The 25004-nt window shown below is 34.2% G+C and overlaps 1 protein-coding gene across 1 annotated transcript in view; it reads right to left on the bottom strand.

The window, feature by feature from the left end:
- Positions 1-1782: 1782 nt before the first annotated feature.
- Positions 1783-25004, bottom strand: part of LOC137926644 (17-beta-hydroxysteroid dehydrogenase 13-like) — a 36884-nt gene continuing 13662 nt past the window's right edge. Inside the window, exons 2-7 of the mRNA XM_068770312.1 lie at positions 10860-11019; positions 9513-9664; positions 8724-8901; positions 4981-5166; positions 4728-4910; positions 1783-2959 (exon numbers count right to left, since the gene is read on the bottom strand). Coding sequence (XP_068626413.1) covers positions 2885-2959; positions 4728-4910; positions 4981-5166; positions 8724-8901; positions 9513-9664; positions 10860-11019 — 934 coding nt within the window. The 3' untranslated portion in view covers positions 1783-2884. The remainder of the gene's footprint in view (positions 2960-4727; positions 4911-4980; positions 5167-8723; positions 8902-9512; positions 9665-10859; positions 11020-25004) is intronic.

The following is a 25004-nucleotide window of genomic DNA, read 5'->3' as shown; positions in this document are numbered from 1 at the left end:
TATATTTTAAATGAAAATTGTATAATCAATAATAAACATTACAAATTAAATAAATTTCTTATTTTTTAGAATAATTTATACCGTAGATGTAACTTCATTTTCGGTGAGTTCACCGAGGAGCTTGGTATGTTCGGTATTTGGGGTTGACAACCTTCGGAGCAGGTTAAGTTTTAGGAAGAATCTTTGTAATGCATTGGCGTGCATTTTTACGAACCAGACTTTTCTCCTTAGCTAATCAAATTTTAAATCACCCTAGTAATGATACTTTTGAAGTCTGTTCCAGAAGACCTTAGATATCCCTCAGTAGGATATCGAGATTTTACCATTATACTCCTTAACACATTTATATAAGTCCTAAATTAGCTGCCATATAACTTGGATATTTCAGGGTTAAAGGTTCGGTAGAACTTTACAAGACAGATCCTGTGGGCTGTTTGTAGCAGAAGTCCGGACATGTGTTGAATACTGTTGCCATCAGTAAGATGGATTGACGAAGTACCAGCTCGAAGTTCCTTGGTTAAACGCTTCAGAGCTTAGAGCATCGGCAGAAAGTTTTCAGTTTATCAGTGTTCTACACACTGCATTTTTGAGTGTGCAACGGAATTATACCAAATAATTCCCTTAACTCCTTGCTTGCACGAAATTTATGCATAAAAAAAATCTCTTCAACCCGTACTAAGAGTTTTTATACTACTGTTGTAGTACAAACAGCTAAAGTATGGAACATCCAACTATTACTTGGGAGTCTAAGTCACAATATGTTACTTCTAGACAAGCATGTAGCATATTAGACCTCGTCGTAACTGCATCAGGCGAGACAAAGTTCAAATGCTTTGTCTACAGTCGATAAGAACAAAACTGAATGCAGAGGAGTGAAAAAAATTCGCGGAAAGGTAAATTGGAATAAAAATACAGTCTATGAATATTTTTCTTTTTTTATCAAAACACATCACACTACCTTAAACTATAAGTTCACCAAACATCACATGATATATTTTTTTTAAATAATAATAATGGCACTTTCACACATATATTAAACATACAAAATAATTTTAACGTATTCCTGTGTTTTACATTTCGAATTCCCTTTAAAATATTTAAAAATATACGTTATATATTATCAAATATTTAATCTGTATACATTCGTTTTCTGCTTGATTTTTCTTTACTGTACAAACTGTAGTAAAAAAACATTGTTAAGTTATTAATAAAATAATAATAAATGCTTAAAATAAAAATAATAAACTAACATTTTTAATCGCATTCAATGCTACCATATATGTATATATATCGTCATAGACACACCTCAAGTAAACAACTATGCGATGAAAATAATGTAAATGTATTTTTATAATATAAATCGATGATTGTACCTAAATTATTCGATATTCTTCCAAGATTTAATTTTATAATTCTTCTTTCAGTCGATAGACACTCAATGCAAGGAAGAGGACTCCAGCAAAATCGCCCCAATGGCCGGTCCTGCGCTGCCTGCATCCAGGGACTTCCCGTGACCTCAAATATGTGGTAGTTCCACATAAGTAAGAAAAGAACCAATATTTAGCCACTTCCGCACATGCAGTGGTAGCCGTGCAATGAAATGCACCGACCGCCAGCCCGCTGACTCTGTGTTTGGCACTAATCGGTGTAACATAACTCCTGAAGATGCCCCGTGGAGGGGTGAAACACGTGTTGAGTGATTTGGTGGTGGCGGTTGTGTGATTCGCATTGTTTGCCGCATACGCATTTATCAGCGGGCTGGCGGTCGGTGCATTTCATTGCACGGCTACCACTGCATGTGCGGAAGTGGCTAAATATTGGTCCTTTTCATACTTAGGATGGACTTCCGCGAGGTAACGCCTGATTCCATTAAATAGTAGTTCCACACAGTAAGGAGCCTATCCACACAGAGTTCATCGGCTCGTGGTCATCACTTAAGAATCTTTAGATCCCAACGACCTTAGGATAATGAGCGAGGTGCCACGCTCTCTGCCACTCCGCCACTTCAGATGAGCAATTCTTCGAGCTGTCAGTGATCTTGGTTCCTCTGCGGATTTTCTCATTTCTAATTCCATAATTATTTAATATTCTCATTTCAGTAGAACTTTATTACTATTTTCTGTACATATACATATATCAAAAATATATTCGACAACTTCCCAACCCTGCATTTTTCTCACATATAGATATAACTTACTTAAACACATTCACTTTTATCTGTAAACATATCAATTAAATCTTTCAATAAATCAGAATGATAATGATATATTAACTTTAAAAAAACGGCAATTAATGGCATTTAAACGAGACAGTAATGTTTTCAATGTTATTACACAGTATTCGCAGGATACAGTTAATATCAAAAAACTTTTAATATGGAAAAATATATCATTTACGTGCTTCTTAAAAAGATGCTCCAAATAAACCCATCTTTATATATTTTTACTATAGACGACGCCCACTACATTCATCCATCTTTTTCATAGGCTAAAAGTGCGAATGAAAGAGCGCCATATTAACTTTGTCCCGCGAATATACAACTGTTGATGAAATTTCGTGTATATATAACTCCTATAACTTTCAAGATATTTAAAATCAATCTGTTATTGTGCAAATTTCTATAACATTTTTATGTCCAGAGCAGTAGGTAATATCGATTTTTTTTTATCTTACAGCAAGGCGTTACAAGTTCCTTATAACAATACTACAAGCGTTATTTCAAATACAAAAATATGTCGATTTAATTAACAATTTAAAAAATCCTATTACCATTTTTAATCAGTTAAACATAAAACATTTCCATAACAGTTAAGATTATAGACTTGATCCCTTTTATACAAAATATACAAGACTTAAATCTCATGCGATGGTAGATGGTTACAAACTACTGCGCTTCGAGGCCAGAGTCCAGAAAATCTTTAAGATGCAATGGAACAGCCCGGGGCATAGTGCGGCAAATCTGAAAACAGATCCGTTCTCCAATCAAACTGACAATTAACATTACACACTAATAATCAGTGATAAAAGATAGAAATGTACAAAATGTATGACAAGAAAAGAGTGATTTATATATTTTAGATCTTGGGATATATATCACTCTTCTATATCTTTAACTTATTTAGCTCAGTACGGCTCAGAGAGGAAATAAGGCAGCTAAGACTAAAAACTATCCTTTATATCTTCGACTCTTTTACCTCAGACTCATTAAGGCGAAATTAAACTTGAAATCTTGTAAATTATAGCGAATAATTGAACTTTTTTATTAAGCATTTTAGGTGTTTGTCATAAAACACAAAAAAGCTAAACGCACGCGCGCGTCATGTTGTCGTTCTGAAAATTTTTAATACAAACATGCAATAGCTATCAGTCTCTCTGTTTTACGTGTAAATTAATATATAAGCCCATCTCTTTCTCTCTATTTCTGAACGAGCCGTAACTCGTCACGAAAATTGACGATTGATAAAGATGTAAAGATACAATTGAAACACGCAAGCTGGAGAGTGATTATATCTTTTGTAAATTACATATCTCATGGCTTTAGCTGGCAAGCTACCCATCTCTAATAAACGATGATCTATCTGAAAGCCAGTGATTAAAATAAACAAAATCTCTATAGACATTTCTTTTGGTAGTTCTACTAACATATTTCTCGATTAAATGAACATATTTTTAAAATAAAAAACATGGACGTTAACATTATTATATTCATTTTAATAGACATCTACCTAGATACGGTTTAAATAGCACGAGAGACCTTGACTTCAGATTTTATACACGATTATTATATTTAAGTAGATGTAATCGAAAGCTAGTTTTTGTTTGAATTAATTTAACATTTAAATATTCCTTTATTCATTTAGAATAAAAAAAGTTTTAAATTTAATTAAACTGTGTATCAAAAGATTTTATAAGCTATTTGGGAGGTTAAAAATAAAGCTAAATTTTTTTACGTCTAAAAACGAATGGAAAGTTAGATTTTTTTTAAAACCGAATGAAATTCTTTTATCATTCCAGCCATGGCACGTCCACAGCTAGACCTGCATTTATATGACGTTATCGTCCTGGACTACGCTTGCCGGTCTGTGGTCTCGCAGCTCGTTGAGTAGTTAAAGACCAGGTTTCGGTACCACAGATATAGATTATCCAGGATGTTTACAGCGTGTTGGTTGAAAACAAAATTCTTTAGAAATCAAACCATGATTTTGTTCGACATATTTTTAACACATTCGTTAAAAGAATTTTTAAAATTGTTTTTTTTTTAGGTGCAAACTAGTTTTTAGTTGCTACTTAATAAATGTTAACATTCAATACTGCGCAATTATTTTTTATCTGTGGTATTAATTTAAATTTGTAAGAATTTTTTTAAACTGTTAATTTAATATAATATACGTTTTAAATATTTCCTCGTGTTGTTTCGTTTATTTTTTGTCTAATTCTTTTGGTTTTTGTCTTAATATTTTTAACTATTAATTTAAAATTTTAAAACAGTTAGTTATATATCACCTAAACATGTATAGATCGCAATTTTTGGCATGTTTGAAGAAACATATATGTGGTTAAATATTCACGGATTTGACACTAATTTTATTGTGGTAATATATAATATTTTTAGATCTGCAAACACTAAAAGTTTGCATAGAGATATAACGCTTTTATTAATCTCTAACAATTATTCAGGAAACTGACGTCGCTTTCCTAATAAACTCAAACATGACGTAATTTATTACCTGATTGACGTAATAAAGAGAGCTGGGGATGGTGATCTCATTATAGTTTCGTCTGACCGCGTCCACGATGTCGTCAGCGGCATCCTGTGCCGACAGTATCTTCATCAGCGATGGGAATTTGATCTTTGGATTCTTGCATAGCCCCGTATCCACTATAAACGGACATATCACCGTTTGCTTGATCTGCACAAAAAGTTATTTTCACAATGAGTTAAAGTAAGATGGACGTAGACAAAGTTTTGTCGGGACTTACCCCGCTGAAGTCACGTGGGTCCTCTCGCAGTTCCTCGTGCAAGGCTTCCATGAGGCCACGAACGGCGAATTTGGTGCCACAGTACGGTACGAGGTTGCGAAGACCCACCACACCAGCCATGGACGACATCGCTACGATGTGTCCGTGGTTGGTCTCCATCATGTGAGGCAGGAATGTTTGGATCAACTAAAGGAACAAAACATTAGCTTATTACAAGTAATCTTTTAAGTCCTCGTCGTCTATCACAACGAACTCATGAAAGATAGTAATACGGAATGGTCTCGAATTCTGGCACAGCGAGGATGTCGAGGGAAATCAAAGCCTTTTATTTGTAAATCCTAGTAGGAATGAAGGAATGGGAATCGGCACATTCCGTGAAAGATCCCACTGTTTTAAAATTACAACCAAAATTAAATTACACATAACCCTGTCTTCGGTCTCGAAGACGTGTTATGTTTTTTTCCCTCCGAGACAAAAGAAACCTCCTCAGAGAAACATATTAAGTTAGTAAAACTTGATAATGATCATGATCATATGTATTAGTTTTTTCTTGGCTTGTCGCTTATTGTACCAAGCAAAAAGTTTTAATCTAGTTGAAAATGAGATGTTTTTCGTTTTGAAGTTTCAAAATATTCTATCTACCATATTTATTATAGTCAAGTTATATAGGCATAAATTGTGTTCCGGATTACCTCTTATTTGTGACAAAGTGACCTTGTGTGTGATAGTGTTATGGTGAAGACATTTATTGATGGAGAAAGAGCTCTACTTTCATTTTATACTAACTTCTATTCAACTAAGTAAGAAAAGGACCAATATTTAGTCACTTCCGCACATGCAGTGGTAGTCGTGCAACAAAGTGCATGCGTATGCGTTACACTCTAATCTAAATGTAGTGTTTGGCACTAATCGGTGTAATATAACTCCTGAAGATGTCCCGTGGAAGGGTGAAACACGTGTTGAGTGAATTAACGGTGGCAGTTGTATGATTCGCACTGTTTGCCGCATGCGCATTTATCAGCGGGCTGGCGGGTGGTGCACTTTGTTGCACGACTACCATTGCATGTGCGGGAGTGGCTAAATATTGGTCCTTTTCTTACTTAGGGTGTACTTCCGCAAGGTAACGCCTGATTCCATTAAATATGCTATTCAACTTTTAAACCTATAAGCAGTCATCCTGTAGACAGTTGATAGAATAAATTAACTTGATAGACAAGTGTATTTTGTAAATTGTATGAGTGCTATTATCCTTCCTTGTTGTATGTTTAAATGCTTCAGGTGTGATTTAGCGACAATCATTGTTTAAATGAATGTTGACACTGCTCACAAACAAGTTTCCAGAGGATGGGCAGCAGCGTCCTCTGCTTATCATAATACCACACTGTGATTATCGTCAACCCGCTTGCCATAAAGATAAATATTGGAAAATAAACATGTACCTAGCCACCTAAGAGTAAAAAGATGAGGAAAGGAAGGCGATGAAAGGAATGAAAGAACAAAAATTGCGATATTTTGAAGGATAAAAGGAAAGGATAAAAGGAAAGAATAAAAGAAATTGAGAAGTATGAAAGTGAGTGTCGAATATAGATAAAACTCTAAAAAAAATATGTGTAAATAAAGTCCCTGTCCCAAACTAGATAGGGGGGGATACGAGAGGTTCCCAATAGCGGGGGCCATAAAAAAACCCGCATGCCAAGCGTGGGGATTATGGTATATTCCCCATAGATATATCGGGCCTTGCAGTGGGCTTCTATGAGCTATAACGACAACTAGAATGCGATTAGACAATAACTTTTGGCGACTTTGTACGGCAGGGGTAGATAGTGTAATTTATATAATTATTACAAATATAAGTATTTACATAAATACAATGTTTATAACTAATTAACGTTTTTATATATGGTAACCTGCCCACTGTCTCTGAACCACCTTGGGTTGACTTGTATAGAATGCCTAAAGGCCGCCTTTACATAATTTTGTCAAAAGCGTAAATAAATAAATAGTAAATAATGATTAACAACAATACTTTACAAGATTAAGTTTTCCCTTTCTTATACTTCAACACTAGTATTAAAGTATTTAGTTTTCTATAGTTTATATGGAAAAAGAAATGTATATGTATGTAATAAAATGTATTTTCTATACATAAAAAGCTTTTTTGTGCTTTGACTATAATCTGAAAAAAATGTCCATAAAGGTCCGTAGTTTAGTTGTGCACTTAGCAAGTTAATTGTCAATTAACTTTTATTTATATCGACATAGTACGATTAAAGTTTATGCGCATCTGTAGAAGTGAAAACTTAAGTCATTACTTGTCTGTTGATGCTATCAAAGACCTGAACGGGCAAATCTTAAAAATATGAGTAAACAAGTTTTATTTATAGAACTAAATTATTGGACTTGATCATTTATATGCAAATTAAATTATATGAACTTTATTTGATTTATTTGAATTCTTTATGTATCCATTTATGTATTCTCATGTAATTTTTTTTAAAAAAAACTTAATATTATTTGTATATGTCGCATTTAGTCTGAAACGCGGAGAATGCTCTTTACATCGTCCCACTTCTAAATAAACACATAAACAATTTATAAATTAAAATATTGATAGGTTTGGCTTGCTAATAAAACCTTTGCATACGGTTAATTTTAACTGCGATATAAAGAAGCGTGTAATTTGCGCTATTTGTATCATTATTCGTAATTAGTTTTAATTAACAAATACTTTGAATAAAACGCACATGAACAAACAAACATGCACGCATATACAGAATGATTTGTGATAGGTGTAAATCTTAATTACTGTCATTTAATGGGTGATACAGCTAACCTAAAATTAATGGTTTAAAAAATAATAAATAGCGATTTCAATTATGATAACCACATATTGTTATTAATGTTTATTATCTATCCCTGTAGACTTTGTACGGCCAGAATTTATCGGTCTGTATCATTCCAATAGAAACAAAAAATCATTTAACATATTTCAAAGATTACTTTATACAAAGAGATTGGATATAGGTGTAGATCAAACATAATAATATATTCTGCATCCCGACAGACAATTTATTTATATATTTTTTATTGAACTACCGCAAATATTCACTAGAATATAATTGTACGGCGTAAATAATTATAATAAAAAACAGTTGATTTTGGCATTATAATTTCAGCGAATCTAGAAATAAGTTTAATTTATATGACAAGGAAAAATAATTAAAATTAAAGTATATATATATTTCCATTATTTTTTTTTTTGCTAAATGGTATCTATTTATTATTGAATTTGTATCTTCGTGTGTGTTTTTGTATGCGTGTGCGCGTGACTATATACAATACTAGCTGATCCCGCAAACGTTGTTTTGCAAAAAAAATTAAAGTTTTTAATTAACAAATGTAAGATAAGGGTTGATCGTAGAGGGGTGAAAATTTAGGTTTGTATGTATTTTTGTATGCTGTATCATAATAAAATAAAAACCAAAAAAATGGTCTAAAAAATTAAAAATAAAATTTAGGGGTGGACCACCCTTATAACTTAGGGGTATGGAAAATAGATAGTAGCCGATTCTCAGACATACTGAATACGCATGTAAAATTTGGTAAAAATCGGTCAAGCCGTTTCGGAGGAGTTCAAGTTCGAACACCGTGACACGAGAATTTTATATATTAGATATTCCTACAAATAGTGTATAGCATTCAATTTATTTATTAATTTGTGTGTGATGAAAAAAAGTACTCACCCAAAGCTGAGCTAACACGTTGACTTCGAATACGGTACGGATTTCCTTCTCGCTTGTATCCAACAGCGGCTTGCAGGGCATAATGCCGGCGTTGTTAACGAGCATTGTTACCTCCCCGATCTCCCGACGGATCTTCTCCGCCATTGCTTTGATTGCGTCGCGGTCCGTGACGTCACATCTGCGCACGAATTATCTAATAAGACTCAATACCATCTTTGATAACATTAAAGGAAACTGCAGACTACGAGTGAAACTGACTTAATATTAAGATCAGGCTCTATAACATGCTTCCAACGAGTCCTTAATAGAAGAGGTCTATAAGTCTGAGGTCGATACCACAATAGCGGCGGTGGTACACCGCCGAAAACCGATAAAAATGGCGTAATAAATTGCGGGAGAAACTTGAAAAGTTGTCAGGATAGTAGCAGGCAGTGAGAGATAAGACAAAGAGGAGAAATCGTTCAAGAGGGGCTATGATAAACATTTGATCACAAATTTCTTAACACTAATACACTATAAATTTCTTAACCCTTAATAACCTAAAGTTTCAATTTTGATACCAATCTTTTAAACCGAATAATGTTCACATTACTATTAGTTTTTTATATAGGTTGGCTGTACGTATTTTACTGTTGCATAATATTCTTTCCAACGAAATTTAAAAAAAAATTCTATTTTTCTCTTCATCTAAACACTCAAGCAAACACAGTAATATTTAAAAAAAATCACTTTCGTAAATCAGGCCACTAAAGGTTAACACTAATACACTATAAATTTCAGATTACTTACTGATACGCGTGAGCCTTTCCATCTTCAGACTTAATCATATCAACGGTTTCCTTGTTGCCCGCTGGATTGATGTCAACGCACACAATCACGCCGCCGAGTTTTCCGAATCTCAGTGCAACTTCACGCCCCATCCCGTGACCTGCGCCCGTGATCTGAAATTCTTAAACAGTTTGTACACGATTCCAACTAAATCTTTTAGCGGATTGCCAGTTTCGGTTGCTGAAAGGGATAGAGAAAAATAACGCCTAACTAGTTAGCCAAGAGGGACGCAAAATCCTTCTGGAATATTGTAGGAGGATAATCGGAACAGTAATAAAAATAAAAAGACGTAAATCAATAGAATAGGGATAATTATTGTGAGCAAACAGATAAACCTAAATAAAATTGTAATAAAAAATGTATAATGGTAAAGGATAATAAAATAGAGATCAAAAATAAAAAAATCGATACAGTATTCTAGAGGGAAGACTAAGAAAGAGAGGCGATGTATGAAAGGTAACAAGATATAGAAAGGAACGAAAGAGAATAAGAGAGGCTACAGAGGAATAAATGATAGATCTTAGGAAGGACAAAAGAAGAGCGTGAAAAAAATATTGTAGGCAATGTCCCTGCTTACATATGGTAGGGGAGCACGAGGTCCTCAAAAACGACAGCCGTATTTAAAGAAAAAACTTAAACGGCAACTGATTATTTCCCTTTTTAGTAATGTTTTATTTGTTTTGTCATTGTTTGACTATAAATCATTAAATGTTTTAGTGAGATAGTTATAAGGTAACAATGTAACTTATTTTATATTTTTAAGCTTCTAGGTTTGTACTTTCTTACTGACTTTTGTTACTGTTTATCTCCAATAAAGTAAATAAATATAAGTATAAAAACGAAGCCCTGTTTCTCTTGGTGACGACATAACTTGAAACACGACTTTACAGACTTCAAAAATAAAACAGTTTTCCAAATATTTTGTAGAAACTTCATATGAGCCAAAATTAGAAAACTATGATGATACTTGAAATTTTTCGGAAATTTTTATAACTTTTTTTTGGACCCGTCTGTCTCCGCATTTGTAGATTCCGCAGGTTTGAGATGTCCGGACGTAGAAGGCGCCTAGCATATAAGACCTTTTTTGAGCCGCCACAATAACTCTTTTGACAGTTTACTATGATGGACTTCGCGCCTTTGACATTCCACACGCCAATTTTTTTTATTAATCAGCTTCCTTGGTCATTATTTATCAATTATAAATTTAATTTATTTACTTTACATTTAATAAATACATAAAGTGATCCATAGTACATTTAATTAGTCAGTGTAATTTGTATGTACAGAGTTTTAAAAGAAATAGCTTACAAGTATTATCTCTCCTTTGACGCTCTTCGGTTCTGGTGGGAAAAAGAACTGATAGATGGAGAGTGTCCATGTGATGTTCATTTTGACGGCGAGCACGATGATTTCCAGAGCCAGCATGATGCCCTGGTACACCTTCATGGCGATGCCTTGCTCGTCCGTCCTGCAACGAGAAGATTATTGAAAGTAACTTGTAATTAAGTGAATGAAGAAAAAATAACTTAAAATAAGGCCACCTTTATCAGGGGTATAATTTGTTTGTAAAATAAAAAAGCCTTTTTGATTTTTTTACTAGTCTTACACTGCTGCCCAAGTCACATTTGTAGGTTTCACGGTTTCGAAGGTGCAAGGCAGAAGGCGCTTACCCTCAAACCTCTTTTATGTTAGAGAAGCAGGAAGGCTCTTGAAGAGATTTATATAAGATAAAAATGAAATCAGTTTATTCAACAATGGCACTTTAAACAGAACTCTTACTGATTGTTAACTTATTATTTATTTATTTTCTTAAATATTTTAGTTTTTACACTATTCTGTTTTGCAAGGTGTTATAATTGTGGAGAAGAAGCAGCTCGGTTCGAGCCGTGCCTATACATACAACAATATAACCGGTTTGTGTGGCCGCCAGCTCTTAGATTAATTAGGCGGATGCTCCATGTAGTTATAAGAGCCGAGGCCCCCCCCCCCAAGAAGGTACTCTGGTTTGGACTGTTACTCTTCGACGGCGCCCGTTTAGCATCAAGGGCACCCGAGAGGAACGAACATTAACTTGGTCGGTTGCTATTACCTGGCTTACACTATTACAACTTCGCAAAGTCTTAACGCTTGTAAAAGTGACGGAATAAACTCCAGTAAAGCTTCTGTCTATGCTAGTTAAAGAATAATTATTATAAGAATCGTCACGATAGTTGGATTTTATTATTATATAAGAGTGATTTGGCGGTGGCGGTTGTGTGATTCGCATTGTTTGCCGCATACGCATTTATCAGCGGGCTGGCGGGCGGTGCATTTTATTGCACGACTACTACTGCATGTGCGGAAGTGGCTAAATATTGGTCCTTTTCTTATTTTATTACTTATTATATTTATATAGATTGAGGAGTGGTAGTCCAGCGGTAGAGGACTGTGACTTGTAGGTCGCGTGTTCGATACCCGGAATACAATCATATATAATTCACACGTTGTCCATTGTATATATATATATATGATTGCTACTACTTACGAATAAGTTTCTAGAGGGTATATACCGTAATACTGATCATCTTTGACCATGCCGTGGATCAGATCGTGGTACTCGTGATTACTTGCTGTCCCGTTTTTGCAAGTGAAAGAGCAGACAGAGCAGAATAAGGAAGAAGGGTAGAGAGTGGCATTATCGCCTCTCTAATATGAGATAAGAAGTGTCGTCACATGTTTTTGAGGTGTTGCCGAAAAATTCTAAAGAAGGTAATAAGTAAAAATGCAACATAGGCCAGCATAGAATAAGGACAATATAAATTGTTAAATAGAATAACGAAAATATATAAATAATATAACAAAAGTGTATAAGTGATGAAATAAAACAAAATTGTATAACCTTGAAATGTGATAAAATGTACTGTGATATACAAAAAGGATGTGGCGAAGGAACAGAAGCGAGATGTAAATAGAATGTAAATAAATGAAAGAAAATACGAAGAACGGATAAGAAAAGTCGAAATGAAAAAAAATTGTTAAAAGGAAAGTCCCTGTCCTCAAACATATGAGAAATACAAGAGGCCCAAAAAAACTCGGCCATAAAAATGTAAAAGAAATATGACCTCATATAAAACTAGTTGATTTGTAAAACTAATTTTAGTATATGACCTCCATTTTATATTCAATTCAATGACATTTGAATTTACATTAAAAACTAACATACAAAACAAAAAATTGTTATAACTCCTATATACATGGTGATTGGTTAAATGTATGTGTGTATGTTGAAGGCTTTAAAGCGGTGAATCTATAGCTCATTTGCTGTTAATGATATAAATAAAAGTATAAATATATGGTGCACCCAATCCATAGCAATGGTTCCAGAAATAATAAATAGCGTAATGATAATAAAGTAAAAAAAAAATTAGAATAACTATATAATTAAATTTATTATTGTTTATTATGTGTTCTTGCAGACTTTATACTGCTAGAAGTTATATGTCTGTTGCGTTCCAATACAAAAAAATTAATTAATGTCACATATTTTAGATATAGCTTCATACAGTTTGGAAATAGGTGTAAAATACGCGGCGATAAATATTGCACATCGACCTTTGGAAAGAGGCAATCGGCTAATTTCGGCTTCGTAGAGCGTTATCTCTATCGCACGACTGACAAAACGTCACATAGATTGCCTCTTTCCAAAGGTCGATATGCAATATTTATCGCCGGGTACTGTAAACGCTTAAAAGTTTCTTGCTTATGAATGTTTTATATATATCACCACTGCGAAGCTTTTATACATATAACCAATCATACTGTATATTTCGATCAGAACGAATATTAACAAAACAACCTTGTGTATTATTTATAATAGAATTTTGTTATAAAAAGTGGATATGAATATATTGCAGAGCACTATGTATTCATCAATTTTTTTTGTTTTCAGGAAATATCATAGTCTTATGAGGACAAGTAGTTATGTTAAATTGACGCAAACTAAAACCTTTATAATGCTCCGTCATTGTAAGGCTGTGTTTACATTATTTCTTATTTTAATTGTATAAAATAATTTTGTGTAGTCGCCACTGCGAGGTTAAAGTACAGGTTATGTCGAATAAAACATCTATGATGAACCCACTCCATAACGGTAAAGAAGCGTTTACACTGTTTCTTGTTTATGTAGAAGGAAAAATCTTAGCATTTTCGCCTCTATGAGGACAAGAACAGGTTATGTCGAACTTACGCCGACTAAAATGTCTATGGTGTTCCTACTTCATCACTGTAAGGAAGTGTTTATACTATTTTTTGTTTCAGCAAATGCCTTTATGTAGTTTATGCGAGGGTTAATTTGTGTTATGTAGAACTTAGATTGAATACAACGCTTACGATATTTCATTCTTGTAGCTTTCTCATCATCTCGAGCCAGGGAAGAAGTAACCAGTCAAGGAGAAACAATTTACGATCAATCGGAAAAATTCCAATCCGTACGAATTTTACGACTGGCGTCAAATAATGGCCGTTCGATACTAAAACTGTACGACACAACGTGCCCGAGCATCAATTTTGGTTTGGAAAAATACTTAAATATATTTATTAATGCATATTGCGTACAGCAAGCGCTTGCTTCATTGGATTCGCTATTATATTAGTTTTATTACTGTTTACTCGGATCGTCAAGTATTGGCAAGGAGCTGTTGCTAGTGCAAGTAAAGATTGGTAATCATAACCATAGGTTGACTGGACTATTCAGCTGTTCACAAACTGTGAAGAAATGAAAATATATTAATATTATCATCATAATCTCCGCCATATGACGTCCCCTACTGGAAATAGGCCCTATAGATTTCCATCAGGGTCGGACTTTAATATCACCTGAAACATTTTGGAACATAATTCGCACTGATCTCTGGTACCAGTAAGTACACTATACCTACGTATCTGTCCATGTTAGAAGCTAACTTCAGAAAATTAATAATAATAAATCTTTCAGGTCAATGTAGCATCATGTTTATTTATGTAAAAGGCATAATTGGTGCCTTTTATATTGACAAGATAAATGAACTTCTAATCACTAACACCATTCGTCTCCAGTATTTTGTAGACGCTCGAAATCTAAGAAACTCACTAGTACTGCTCACACTCAATAACAAGGAACCTTTTTTTTTGTTTTGGGACAAGGAATCTTCCGTTTCACCCTGCCCTCAGGGGGTAGGACAAGTTTAGGTGGGTTACCTACCCTCCAATACCCCGTGGCGGTCGTGATCGCCCTCTGTGCGATATGAATGACTGCGGTATGTCCGCATGGGAGATCAGCAAGCAATCTTCCTTCGCGCTTTGCTATTTTAGATAGCACATCCCGGGGTATGTGTAGTACACGCTACTCCCGAAATCCTCGTGGTACTATCGTGGTGAATTCGAGACCATATCGATCCATTATCAGAATCGCTGAAGCTAGTCGGAGTTTAGGGCCCCCACCCTTAACAGCCGCAACTCCGAAGTATCAGTTTCTGGTAGGGGAACACCATTCTCCTTAAGGCCGTCATTAAACGCGTTCCTGCGCTGTCGGCGTCGTGTCAGCCGCCTCCTTTTGAACCATCACTGTCTCACAGAGGGAGGCCACGGCCCTCCAGCCGATGAACCGCCCAGCATCGCCGACATGACTGCTGACAAGGAAAGGTCATGTCCGATCTGGTTCACCAGAATCAGCCGCTCCGACTGTCAGCCCAGGCGTTCCGCGAGCGTGAGCAAGGCGGAATGACCGGAATAACAAAGCTACCTAACCGTGAAACGCAAGACGACATTCTATTAAATGTCATCGTATGAAAATAATACACAATTTTAAATATCAAATTAACAACTATCAACAGGGTATTTTGACCGTATTACATTGCGTATATATCTTATTTTTATTTATGTATCTTTATTTAAACCAGAAGATACAAAGACACGGTGACAGATGGTGAAGAATGTGTTATCTCCTGCTAAATTGCTCTTTAAACATGACCAAGAAAAAGGTAAAATCTGTATATAATCTGAGACTGATTGCAGATAAACACGAAGAAAAAATAACCCGAGCAGAAGAGTACGTTAGGTAATATGAAACATAAAGACGAATAAATGTATATGAATATACAAAAACTGTTATCCTGATTCTTAGTAGAAATGAGCAACACATGACAACGAATGACATTCAGGATATTTTACCCATGAACATTGTAAAATAACCATATTTGACTAAAGAAAGATACTTTTTTGAAGGTTCTGTACGGCTTCGAAAATATCAACAAGGGTATTTAAGACGCCTAAAGTTTACAAAGATTCGATCATGGAGAAGATGTTTAGCTAAAAAAAAACTGTCATTATAATCATCGAAGTAAACAATACGTGGGTCTGTGCCTATTTTTTAACATGATAATATGTCAAATGTTTAAATTAAGAATACCGTAAACTACGAAACAGCGGAAATGTTAAATATGAAAATTCTCTTAAAATGATCAAAATCTTTTAAATAAAACTTTCCATATTGAACCGGTACGAAAAATAAATTTAAAATGGTAATCATTATATATATGCAAATCCAAGAAACTTCTCGCATTATTATTCTATAAAATTTTCTTATATACATTTATTCATTTTAAAGGTCAAGGTAAAGAAAGATCCAATCTGTGTGTAAACCACAAAAATATTTATATATTGGTAGTTAATTCTTAAAAATGATTTCGTTATGTGTATACGTCACATTAAAGTACGACCATGCATATTACAAATATCTCAAAAAAATTAACATAACTTTTTTTAATGATCATTAAATTAGAATTGAAAGGAAATATAAATGAATAAAATATTCTTACTACAGTGCAAATTTTGAAAGAGATACAATATAGATAAGAAATAGATAAAAAAAATTGGGAATTATTATCATCATATTAGCTGATAGTAAATTATAAATAAATAATAATAGACAATTAATTCACATGTTTGATGAACGTACATGTATATTTATTTACTTACTTATTCTGACAATTAAGTCCTTCAAAGTATTCCTCGAGGATGGTCGAGATAAAAATCTCTTAGAAACTCTCTCGAGGATTAATAATTAAGATAACATAATTAATAATAATAGATAATCAATAATAGATAACATATTAGTATTTTTACCTTTTCCATACTATGGTTATCTGTAAGAGATTGCCTTGTGTGATAAGACCGCCCATTGTACTTTTTTGTATATTATTGTAAAACTTATTAAATGTATCTTAACGTGCACAATAAAGAATATTAAATAAATAAATAACTTTTACCCGATTAATACTAAGTAAGTATATACAGCGCACGAAATTTGTTGGTTTAATGAAAGCTCTTTATGTCTACCGTCTAGTGGCTATTGGCTATTAGAGTCGTTGATGCTTATGAAAAAAAAATCATAAAAAAACACTCGACAAAAATTTATTGCGTATTCTTCTAACGTTAGAATGTGTTTGGAACTCTTATAGATTCCTATAAGCTATGGGAAAGCATTATATTGGAACTAAAAAGAACCAAGGACACTGACGTAGCTCGAAGGATTTCTCGTGCTAGTGGCAATAGGCAAGTCGCATCACTCGTACAATTTGGTGGTCGAACACAAATCGCTCGAAAACTTGCACAAGTGGCGACTACGAGTTAGTTAACGTGGCGCGGGTAAGCCTTCGATATATTCAAGGTCGCGAGAAGTTATTCAAGGTCGCGACCGGTCTATGAGACGAACTTTGGAACAGGCCTATGCCTTTTATCGGCATACATGAAAATGATGATATCAGAGCTCAATTTGATTCTTGTTTTTATAAAATTCTGCTCTTATGTCGTTTTTCTTTTGACGTACACGAGTGTTCACTATAAATGTTTTCAAGTGTACTGTCACTTTATTAAAAAAAATTATTATTTTTAATATATTTTTCTTATTACATAGTAATCTATACAAATAAATAAAATCAGAGGGTCTGTTTGTAATACAAAAATAACCGCTTTTTACTACATTCATATGAATATACATATACCAAATTTACATTTTTGAAACTTTTCCTTGTCTGTCTGTTTGTTCCGGTTAATCTCTATAATGGCTGGTCGGATTCTGACGGGTCTTATACAAGCAGGTAGCGATTAAGCGAAAAATTATTGAACGAAAAAAAAACCTAGATATTTTTTTGTTAAATTTCACGTGGATAGTCGCCGGCACAGCTTGTACATAATAATTACACTTACAATTAGTGCACTTACCTAACGGCCTCGTGGTTTGAGTGTTTAATGATATCAAGCTTGCCCTTGGTCCTTATTTTTAAGGCAACATTAAAAATTAAAAAATGAATTATTAATTATTTTACAATATTAAATATATATCGGAACGCTGCTACTTCGAACGACCCCGATAGATGGCGCTGGTAGTAGTTTGCCACGCGCTAACGGACGACGTGAGTAATCGCTTATAAATGCACCGCACGGATGTCACGGGATTGATTAATTATATTTTAATTGAGATAATATGCTATTCTGTAATAAGAATTATGCTAATAACAATGGTTAAAGACTTAGTAATCACACAATCAGTACTATTATCCTCTAAATAGAAAAAAAAGGATAAAAAAGCGGTACCAAAATTATTGGAAACAGAGTATTTTTACTAGTATTTGAAGACAAAGTTTTTTAATCCGAGGATAACTTACGTAAAACTACTTTTTAAAATTTATTTAAGGGCAACAAACAGGTCATGTCAGAGAATGCTTGGTTTGGATACGTATTATAAATGCATTTCGACCTACTTGTAATACGTTGGTATATAAGAATTTTGAACACATTTTTTTTTATCTATAGCCCCAAAAAGAAATCTCATTACGTATTCTATAGCAACTAACTGCACAACTTTTTTGCGAAACACCGCAACTTCAAGGCTTCCTCCAAAAATGTTTATGAGTGGATATACCATTATAGCCACGCTTGGAAGGCGGGTTGGCAATCACAGTGTGGTAATATGGTATACAGAGAACACTGCTGCCCATTCTCTGAAAACTCGTTTGTGAGCAGTGACAATCCCATATGATTAATGTACAAAGCATGAACTATATTACATGCCAGGAATCGAACTCACGTACTATTTAATGCTCTACCGTTGAGCTACCACTACTCTATTTTATTTTTATTATATGTATATATTAACGATTCAATTTGCATCGACAATTACATTGATTTCCATACGTTTATTGAATATTCAAGGCGCTGGCACATTACCAATTATTGTTTTCGGTTACTAGGAAGCGAAACCTTTTGTTTAGATGCTGACTCAGCATGTCATAATATAGAAAACATAACAAAGAGGTTTTACGTGATTTGTTTCAACCAGGGATTTTTAAAGTAGACAATATTGACCCTTGAGAGTTCTAAATTTGTTTCCAAGGAGTTAATATAAACAAAAAGTTCTTTAGTATGTTGAAGAGGTCTAAAAATGGAATTCTATTAATTAACACAAGTTCTTATTTTAAATTTTCTAGTTACTATGCAGCTTGTATTGTGTCGTCTTTTCATTCCATAGAAGCCCACCGTAAGTCATTGGCCTCCCAAAAGATCTGACCGTCCAAAGTCTTTCCGCGGTGCGTCTAGCGACCCGTGGTCGCCAGAAAATCTTCCGGGCCCACCGAGTTGCACGAGCGATGTGCCCTGTCCACTGCAAGTTACATCCGTGATCTTAGTACATCTGCCAACCTCCTCAGTTGATTCGATCTCGCAGCGAAATGCTGAGCATAGCCCTCTTATTTGCTCTCGGAACGACTGAGTCCCATCGTAAGCGGCCACGTGTTATCATTAGGGGTACGGAAATTTCGTATTTACGAAATAGATGCGAATAAATGCGAAAATTTCTTATAAATGCGAATAAATGCGAAATGTATGTAATTTTTCTGTTTTTCAAGATCATTTTTAAATGAGTTAATTGATGAATATACACACTTTCATAGGTAAATTCAGTGATGTCAACTCCGTATCATAAACGCCTAAGGCCTACGGGATATATTTCTTGGCTTACTTATCAGTTAAGAAGCTCTTTGTTTTGTGTAAAAGACCTCTGGTCAGTTGAAAATCCCTAATTTTTAGAAAAACGCCTTATCTTTTTTTAGAACTCTGCCATCAATGGGCTAATCCATGAACTTATTAATAAAAATATAAATCATAATATGCATGATAATTTGTTGGCCGTCAAATGCAACTTTTCGTCCTTTGATGGAGCAGAATCTAATACAGAGTATTTGACATCCAACTTTACATAGTGGACGCTTAACTCATCTTTAAAATATACAACGTCGTCGTAACAAACTAAAAAAGAAGAACGCTTAAGGTTGCGAATATTAATTTTTTTACGATTTTTTAATTAACTAAACTTGTCAAATGTTAAGGCATGCACCTTTAATTTTGAAAAATTTTTGTCGAAAAATGCCTATTACCCCAAATTTAATAAGTTTTAAAGTATAAATGCGAAATTTGCAATGTTTGAAAAATTTAAATGCGAAATTGGTGATTTTTTTTTGCGAAAATTCCGTACCTCTAGTTATCATGTGTGTTTAGACGAGAAGATGTTGAATGCTTCCAGAACTATAGTATTTTAATTTAGTTAATATTTAAAGTTACATTTGTAGAAAACCTTACTTGTTCTCTACATTTATAGAGTAAAAATTCTATGATTTTTTTTTGAATAAAAGTTTTAGAACTTGTGTTTTAATAAACAAAGTCTAAGTATTAAAACGTCAGTCTTAGTATTGCACGATATACACCTGTGACTTGCAAATGCGATCATAAAAGTCTCCCCATGCATAAACATTGGCCGGTAACAATTAAAAAAACACGCATTATTTAATTTTATTACACATAGTTGATCGATGCATAATGATTAATGAATGGAAATTTTATATTATTGTAAACATAGACCAGAATAGATAATATATTAGGGGGACCGGAAAGTAATGTCGTTTTGCTTAATACACGCAACTACATTTTAATTACAAGTTTTTATTTCTAATCAACAATTTATTCACCTTCGTCATCAATAACCTTTTGCAATCTAGAATACAAATTTTGAATACCGTAGTGGTAAAAACCAATTGGTCTGTATATGTCAACAGAAATCAGATTACTTCCCGGTCTCCCTAACAATATAGAAATGCAATTGAACGTTCTTTTTGGGATCGCCAACCCACAATCGGTCGTATTTTCTTCCGAAACAAATATAAAACGCGAACTCGCGTGTAAATTTATTGAGAGTGAAACAAGTTAACTGTCCTTGTCTCATTTTGACATTTCGTCCGTGTAAAACGAACAAAAATCATAGGAAAATTCCATATGACTTATAGTTCTTTGATACGATAATTATCTAGATATATATACATAATGTGTACATTTACATCTTGTACCTTTTTTAACACGTTGAACGCCAGACTAAAAACCATGTTTAGTTCAGTGGGCCGCGACGGACACCATGTGACTGCCATCATGTTGGGTCCAAGAGGCCGCGTCGGACACCATGTGTCCGCATGCCCTCGATCACTTCAGAAGCCTCTAGGGAGCCAACGGACAGTGTTTCGACTGTTTTTACCAAGGCATGTGACCCGCGCAGCCCCACAGAAAAATAATGGGTAAATCGCTGTTTCCGTAAGTCACCCATTATTTTTAAGGGTTTTACTGACAATATTTACAAAAAAAAACACCTTAGCGATTTTTTGACGATTTTCGATTTAATGGTGTGGTTCCAGGGGACAGTATGCTGTCAGACACATGGTGTCCGCCATGGCGTTCAACGTGTTAACACGAGTCCCTATAAATAAAGAAGTAAATCTTATATATTGTTAATAGCATATATGTATATATTGTTTACTTGCGATTGTAGGTCGCGGGTTTGATTCCCGTGATGCAATCATATATAACTCACACCTTGAATTAATATGATTACCACTGCACACAAGTAACTTTCTAGAGGATTTGCATTTGCATCCTCTGCGTACCATAATACCATACGATCGTCAACCTACCCAACGTAATGATTATGGTTTATCCTCTTTGAGATATAAGAGGCTTTTGGCTTTGATTAATTATGCATATCTGAATGTTTAATAGCACAATGTCAGCCATGTATTTTTTTAAATGTCATATATAAACCGGTACATAGTTATAAACACGCACCTGCAAATGCCGTGCAAGGTAAAAAAAAATACAAACCATCGTATGATACGTAGTTCCCCATATAAAAATATGCAAAGGCCCTAAGTATAATCAAGACGGATGACATTTAACTTGGAATGCAGGATATTTACCAAACTTTAGTCGTTAAATGCTCGATCAATATTTAAAGTAAAGCCGGGTAGCATTTGAATAGATGTCTCATTGATTGCATACTTATTTAGCTTGTGATTATAGACATAATGCTTCGTCGCCTCGCTTTGATCTATTTTAACGTGTAATCTTTAAGCAAACATTATTATAATATCTTCTTCTTTCGAACTGATGGACGCTCGCTGCAAATCATAGGCTGCCCACAAAGATCGTCATGATGACCGGTCTTGCGCGCTGGTCATCCAGCGACTTCCCGCTACCTTCGCCTCACGACCCAATTTTTCGGCTCCATCGGCCATTGGTTGTAATTGTTGCAACAATGTGCTCATGATACTGCTACTTCATATAAGCAATTCTTCGAACTACATCGGTGATTTCTTATTCAATGTTAACTATTCGGAACTGTTGTCCGAGGTAACCTTTCGAATTCCTGCAGCAAGAACGCGTTCTACATCTCACTTTTTTTTTCAACGGCTAAGACAAATATCGGTAAACGTGCAACCTTATACAGGATGTATGACCTCCACAATTCATATATTAATGATATTGATATATTCTCGTGCTATCTCGTATATTTTAAAAGACAATTTCGTTCGAAATTATCGAGTACACAATACAATTTAAACCTCATTGGAACGCGACGTCTTGCTGTGACTCGTAATTATTGCGGTGCGATATGCAGAATGCGCTGGATCTTTGATGCCTGTTTAGTAATGTTTTTAATTGTTTTGTCATTGTTTGTATATAAATCATTAAAGGTTCTTAGTGAGATAGTTATAAGGTAACAATTGTAATTAATTTTATATTTCTAAGTTTCTCAGTTTGTACTTTCTTACTGCCTTTTGTTACTGTTTATCTCCAATGAAGTAAATCTCGCTGCAAAACTCCAAGCAAAGCCAAAGGGTGACTTTGAGCCTTCTCATGTGGCCAGTCGTAGGTGATAATGTCTCAGTCGCGTGTCATCACCCGTAACACACATAGGTCAAAGACCTTCATCTTCAAAGAAATGTAATAAACATAAAACAACAAACTCCGAGCGTGTAATGTGTAATCTGAATTGATCTTTTAAAACCACGCGCCGCCACCGCCTTTTAATACACATGTGTTAGTTTTAAGAGCATAGGCAACTTTATAATTTTTTGGACGTGTTGGAAGCGGTCCGATTCCACCGACTTCCAATGATTATAACAAGATTGTCTGTTCACCTAGTAGTTCTAAGTTTTACGCTGCGCTTGCGCTTGCTAGATTGTAGACTTCACGCCAGGATCATACAGCTTTAGCAATCATTTGTTCTGCGCGCTATGAGGTAAAGGCCACTGTTACTACAACTAGTGAAGTGTCTTAATATAATATGGTTGTAAACATATTTTAATGAAAAGTAGTAAATTTGGTTATGGCATTCCGTTTGTATTCAGTATCCGGACAAACCTGTCATACTCCAATGATATATAATATATTTATATAAGAAAATATAACCACCGTAGTGAGGCGCAGGCCATTTTTAAGACGTTCATAAACGATCTAAAAATACATGATTGCATTAGGTTGAACGAAATCATCTATTTTTACCCTAGAAGTATTAAAACATTTTTATGTTCTGTTATATCGGTCCTTATCACTACATCACGACTTATCCGTATAATGTTTTCTTTATATTTCCCTCAAATAACAACTACCATCATTCGATTTAATTCTATTGAATAATAAGGGAACCGGAAAGTAATGTCCGTATCACTTTCTTAAATTAAATTCACACGACTACATTTTTAACAAGTTTTTATATCCAATTAACAATATATTCACCTTCGTTAACAACAACCTTTTCCCATCTAATATTCAATTTTTTAATGCCCGAGCAGTAAAAGTCAATCTTCTGTATTAAATGTCGACAGAAACGACATTACTTTCCGGTCCCCTAAATAGGTTGAAAGTTATAAAATCAGACTATGAGAAAATCGCTCTACAAATAGAATCGATTTGATCTTAATTTACTCTATTGGAGCAGTAGAATCTTATACGTAGAATAATTTTAATACAACGCTAATCGAGAAGATTCCGATTGAATCGATTGGAACAGTAGAATGTAGTGTCTAGTGTGAATTATATAAGATTGTGTGGAACCGAACCTGCGACCTACAATCGTAAGTCTGAGTCCTCTAACGCTGGGCGACTATTGCTTATATTTAATTAATCAATAAATAAAAAAACTAACAGGTGTTTAGGAACACTGAATTCTGCCAATACACGCCACAAGACATTCTAACAAGGCTATAAACTATAAACTTTGTGTTTAAAAACTAAGTATACATACATACATATATATAAATTGTATTGTTTAATTTCACTCTACATAATAAACAGTACTTAATATACATACAATTAAAAATATAAAATTAAATTTTAACAAAAGACAAAAATAACGTACACTACTACACACTAACAAACACTGCGTTAATAATAATAAAAAAATGTAAAATAAAAATCAGACCAACAATAAATCTATATTATTTATATCTATATTATTATATAATTTATAGTATTTTACTTTATTATTTTATGGTTTAAGTTTTTAGTTTATAATTTGATATGCACAAGAACCGCTCAGCTGAGTCGTTTCCACTATTGCGACGAAGATTAAGGCAATATAAACGGAGTAATTACACTAGTTCTTTACAAAAGCATGCCTTTGTACTCATCCTCGTATATCTGTCGCATTGTGCCCGATCACGTCACACCTGGCCGACCACAGCCGTTAAGGAATAAAAATTTACAGTATTGCATTAATTATACGTGAAAAACAGAGTTGAAAATAATAAAAAAATAGTAATTATAATTTTTTTTTCACTTAACTGAAGTTCACGCTAACTTTTTGTCGAATTGTTCGTAATTAATAACATTCATAATGAACACTAACTCGTAATTATGATGGCGGATCAAAACAAAACCGGTATCAATATAATATTGTGTATTTAATTATTATCATTAAAACCACTTTTGTTTCATCCGAATGACACATATTTCCGGCTATGAGCCTCCCCCATAGAGATCCAAAAAGACAGGTTACTAGCAGCGTGCGTTCACAGTTTTCCGACTACCCACGCTGCCAATTCATCATAGAGATCATGA

This window comes from Battus philenor, unplaced genomic scaffold (assembly GCF_028537555.1).
Source record: "Battus philenor isolate CCGP_79_NKW_IND1 unplaced genomic scaffold, ilBatPhil1.0.hap1 SCAF_3, whole genome shotgun sequence".
Classification (NCBI taxonomy): Eukaryota; Metazoa; Arthropoda; class Insecta; order Lepidoptera; family Papilionidae; genus Battus; species Battus philenor.
This window is presented reverse-complemented; position numbering and strand designations above follow the sequence as displayed.